Source organism: Penaeus chinensis, chromosome 14 (genome assembly GCF_019202785.1).
Source record: "Penaeus chinensis breed Huanghai No. 1 chromosome 14, ASM1920278v2, whole genome shotgun sequence".
NCBI classification, from domain to species: domain Eukaryota; kingdom Metazoa; phylum Arthropoda; class Malacostraca; order Decapoda; family Penaeidae; genus Penaeus; species Penaeus chinensis.
In genome coordinates, this window is record NC_061832.1 from 14,467,902 (window position 1) to 14,472,901 (window position 5,000).

General features: G+C 43.0%; 1 protein-coding gene across 1 annotated transcript in view; it reads left to right on the forward strand.

Annotated features, from left to right (window-relative positions):
* Positions 1-2,589, forward strand: part of LOC125032533 (protein furry-like) — a 30,348-nt gene extending 27,759 nt beyond the window's left edge. Inside the window, exon 25 of the mRNA XM_047623712.1 lies at positions 2,431-2,589. Coding sequence (XP_047479668.1) covers positions 2,431-2,589 — 159 coding nt within the window. The remainder of the gene's footprint in view (positions 1-2,430) is intronic.
* The last annotated feature ends 2,411 nt before the right edge of the window (positions 2,590-5,000 follow it).

A 5,000-nucleotide genomic window follows, 5' to 3' on the forward strand; every position in this document is an offset into this window, starting at 1 on the left:
GGTATGTCTGTGTTTTTTTTTTTTTTTCATTATTATTTTTTTTTTATTCTGTTTGATTTGATTTGATTTGATTTTGTTTTATTTATGAACAGGATGCAATACCCGGATAAGATGAGCACTGCATTTAGCGTTCGGTTATTGGCCTTTGAATAGATGCTTAGATGTCTTTTTTTTCCCCTTTAATAAGCTTTTCAAACCAATTTTGTAATGGCGGATTTAAGTTTCTTTGCTGTTTTGTTGGTGTTGTTATTGTTGAATAGTGTAATTGTTCGGTGACATAGCTTTTAGGCGCAGACAAATAACGCAAAGTCATGTCCGTGCGAAAGGGTGATAATGAGACAGTGATTTAGAATGCGAGTGAAGTGGGAACAAAAGAATTGTCTCTCCTTTGTCACGTCCAAGTCAGGCTTACTTGTCCCCCCCCCCCCCTCTCTCTCTCTCTCTCTCTCTCTCTCTCTCTCTCTCTCTCTCTCTCTCTCTCTCTCTCTCTCTCTCTCTCTCTCTCTCTCTCTCTCTCTCTCACCCCATACTCTCCCTTTCCCCCCTTTCTCCTCCTACCCCCCCCCATTTCTTCTCTCCCTACAACTCCTTCCCCCTCCCCCATTTTCCTCTCCTCCTCCCTCACCCCTCCTTCTCCCCTTCTGCTTCCTAGCCCTCAACTCCCCTCCCCCCCCCCTCCCGTAGCCAAGCACCATGTTGTCTAGTAAACTCATGATTAGGACACGTCATCTTGTTATGTTAATTAGCTGCCGTATACCTGCTTGCCTTACCTCGTTACCCTACCAGATAATGCTGTCAGGTGCGCTAATCAGCATTTTATTATTTATGGCGTTATGGTCCAGCGTCGCCTGGTATTTGCGCGCGCGTGTTTTGTTTAATTCTCGTAACACGTTTTGATATTGGATCTATGTCATAAGTCTGTGTAATTATATCATTGCATATTGGTAACAAAGCGTTCGGTGATCACAGGCCTCTGCGAGTGCCCAAAAAAGAAAAGAAAAATAGATTATGATAATACACTAATAAAAAAAAAAAAAAAAATATGTAAACGTAAATCCAGTTTCAAAATATACGAGTTTTTTTTTTCCTTTTTTTTGTTTTTTTTGTTTTTTTTTTTATAGATTAGCCTCCTCGTAGACCTATCCTGTGAGACGGAACCCAAAGGCGATGGTTCCTTTTCCTGGACCCGAAACCCGCTTTGGGAATCGTTTTCGTATCCACATCTAGTACGACAGTCATAGCCAACCCGCCCATAAATATTCATCACAATCCGTCGGTAACATTGCGCGTGATCATCCCCCCTTCGGTAATAAGGAACACCCGCTGGCTTGGCTAATGACGTGGTGGTTCCAGGCGAATTGTGCTTGTTTGGCCCCGACCAGTCCGAGCGACGTTTGTTTTGGAATATATATTTTACATTTGCTTGTTTATTTTTGACGGAGTGATAGTTCGAATACTTTTCTTTGGGCACGCACGATCGCGCACAGACGCACACACGCACACACACATACAAAAAAACACAAACACGCACATATATAAGGACATGCACACACACATTTATGTGCATTGCATGTGCGTGTGCGTGTGCGTGTGCGTGTGTGTGGTGTGTGTGGTGTGTGTGGTGTATATATATATATATATATAATATGTAATGCACATAAATATGTGTGTATGTACTTATATATGTTTGTATACGTGTATGTATATACATACACATATGTATACCTGAGTGTATACATATTAATTATAAAAAGAAACAGGCTAGTAACACCGTATTTAAGAAGGCCATAATAAGAATAGGCACCTTGCTGAAGAGAATAATACGAAATAAGAAGAGGCAACTGTTTGATAATGCAATGGAAACAAACTCCGCGAAATAAAGTTAACTCCATAAATATTAAAATACGATCATCGTGCAAGTGCAAGAGATAGGAGGTGGAATTCGAGATAAACATAGAGGTTGCAGAGATTGAAAACTAAATTCTTAAATTATTAGGTAAATTAAGAGATTATAGTCACTGTATAGTGAGGATAAGAAAATAAGATTAAAGCCGACGAAACATGCATAAAAAACTATATGATAAGAGAAATAACATCAAGATAAAGCAAGAATAAGAAAAAAATAGAATAAGAACAAATTAGAAATTAAATAAAATGAGAACAGATTAGAAATTAAATGAAATGAGAACAGATTAGAAATTAGATAGAATAAGGACAAAAGTAGGGTAGTAACGAAACAAAATAAGAATAGGCTAGAAACGAGGTAAGATACGAACCAATAAGAAACGATATTAAGTTTAAAAAAAAAATATGAGCTAATTAAGAAATAAGATTACAAAAAACAAAAACAAAAGACTAACGGCCATTTTTTTCTCCTCCTCCTCCCCTCGCCTCCTCTCCCCCCCTCCCCTCCCCCCCCTCCTGCTGCAGATCTACGCCCTGGCCCAGGAGACGATCGTTCTACTGCTGGAGTTCAACCCCGATTCGGGCGCCGTGCTCGACTGGGTGGTCGACCGATGCTACACCGCCACGCCCGAGGTGGCCGATGGCTGCTTCAACGCCCTCGCCACTATATTCTCCGCCAGGTGAGTGAGTCGTCGGCGTGGGTGGGTGTGGTGTTTGTGGGCGTAGGTGGGTGTGGTGTTTGTGGGCGTAGGTGGGCGTGGGTTTGTGTTTCGAGGTTTGGTGGGTTGGGGGTTAGTGGGTAGGGTGGGTAGGTTGGTGATGCAACGACCTCGTCACTATATTCTTCGCCAGGTGAGTGACTCGTGGGCGTGGGTTGGTGGGTACGTGGGTGTGGGTAGGTGTTTCGATGCCCTCGAGACCGTGTTTTCCACTTGGTGAGTCGTGGGTAAGTGGGTAGGCGGGTGACTCATCGCCCTCAACGAGTACATTCTCCGTTGGGCGAGTCGCGGGCGTGGGAAGGACGGGCGGGCGGGTGGGTTGGTGAGTTATGAATTTCATCAAAGGCGTTCGTACATTCTTCCTCTACTGCCATTGCTGGAATTCGTTTCTTAAAGAAGAAGAAGAGGGAGAGAGGGAGAGGGAGAGTGAGAGAGGAAGAAGGAGAGGGAGAGAGGGAGAGGGAGAGTGAGAGAGGAAGAAGGAGAGGGAGAGGAAGAGGAAAAGGGGAGGGGAGGGAGGGAGGGAGGGGGTGGGGAAAGGGGGAGGGAAAGAGAGAGGGAGAGGAAGAGGATAAGGATAATGAAGAGGATAAGGATAATGAGAAGAGAAAGGAGACAAAGACCAGAGGGAGCAAGAGAGAAGAAGGCGAAGGAAGAGGGAGAGGAGAAGACAAAAGAAAGAAAGCAGGAGAGGATAAAAAAGGGGAACCTAGAAAAGGAGATGGAGAGAAAGAAGAGGAAGAGGAAGAGGAAGAGGAAGAGGAAGAGGAAGAGGAAGAGGAAGAGGAAGAGGAAGAGGAAGAGGAAGAAGAAGAAGAAGAAGAAGAAGAAGAAGAAGAAGAAGAAGAAGAAGAAGAAGAAGAAGAAGAAGAAGAAGAAGAAGAAGAAGAAGAAGAGGACCCTTTTGTTAAACTCATGAGCAGAGGCTTGCAGGAAATACCATAGAGGTGTCTACGTAAAATAAAAAAAGAAAACGTAAAATGAAAGGCAGAGTTCGTAGCGACCGTTAATTTTTTTTTTTTTTTCGGAAATCCATAACGGAATAACAGTATATTGTCCCTTGATCCTTTGCTCTCGAATCTCGCCTTTGGGGAAAAAATAGAGATGGAGAGAATGAGATCAGAGGAGAAGGGAGGGAAAATAGGAGAATGGGAAGAGAAGAGAGAAAAGGGAAGGGAAGGGAAGGGAAGAGAAGAGAAGAGAAGAGAAGAGAAGAGAAGAGAAGAGAAGAGAAGGGAAGGGAAGGGAAGGGAAGGGAAGGGAAGGGAAGAGAAGAGAAGAGAAGAGAAGAGAAGAGAAGAGAAGAGAAGAGAAGAGAAGAGAAGAGAAGAGAAGAGAAGAGAAGAGAAGAGAAGAGAAGAGAAGAGAAGAGAAGAGAAGAGAAGAGAAGGGAAGGGAAGGGAAGGGAAGGGAAGGGAACGAGAACGAGAACGAGAAGGGGAGAGGGAGAGAAAGCGAGAGAGTGAGGAAAAAAAGAGGGGGAGAGGGAGAGACAAAGAATGAGTACGAGCGAGAAAGAGAGCAAGAAAGAGGGAGGGAGCGAAAGAGAGTGAGAGAGAGAAAATGTGTGAGAGGCTTGGAGAAAAAAATGCTAGAAAAAAAGAGAGAGTGAAAGAGGTAGATAGTGAGAGAGAGAGAGTGAGAGTAAATGAATGATTGAGTGAGTGTGTATGTGAGGTGAGTTAGAAAATGAGTGAGTGAATTTTAATACTGAGTAAGCGAGAGAGAGAGAGAGCGAGAACGAGAGCGAGAACGAGAGCGAGAGCGAGAGCGAGAGAAAGAGAAAGAGAAAGAGAAAGAGAAAGAGAAAGAGAAAGAGAAAGAGAAAGAGAAGAGAAGAGAAGAGAAGAGAAGAGAAGAGAAGAGAAGAGAAGAGAAGAGAAGAGAGAAGAGAGAAGAGAGAAGAGAGAAGAGAGAAGAGAGAAGAGAGAAGAGAGAAGAGAGAAGAGAGAAGAGAGAGAGAGAGCGCCAGAGAGTGCGAAAGAGAGAGCAAGAGAAAGGGATGTGCTTCAAGGCTTACATTAATTATAGTTTAATTATCAAGTAGTGTTTTAAAAAGGTAATGAAAGAGTAAAATGATATTGGTAATATTTCTCTTCGCATAGAATTATCTAATTAACTGTGTAAAAATGATATTGATGTTAAGCGTCAGAGTCTCTCTCTCTCTCTCTCTCTCTCTCTCTCTCTCTCTCTCTCTCTCTCTCTCTCTCTCTCTCTCTCTCTCTCTCTCTCTCTCTCTCTCTCTTACTCTTACTCTTACTCTTACTCTATACCGAGCGCTTTAGGACAACTACGACAAAGAATATTTTGCTTTAACACTTGCGCGCGGGAGATTTTTTTTTCGTCGTTCGTTTTATCGGGAAAAAATGTCTTTGT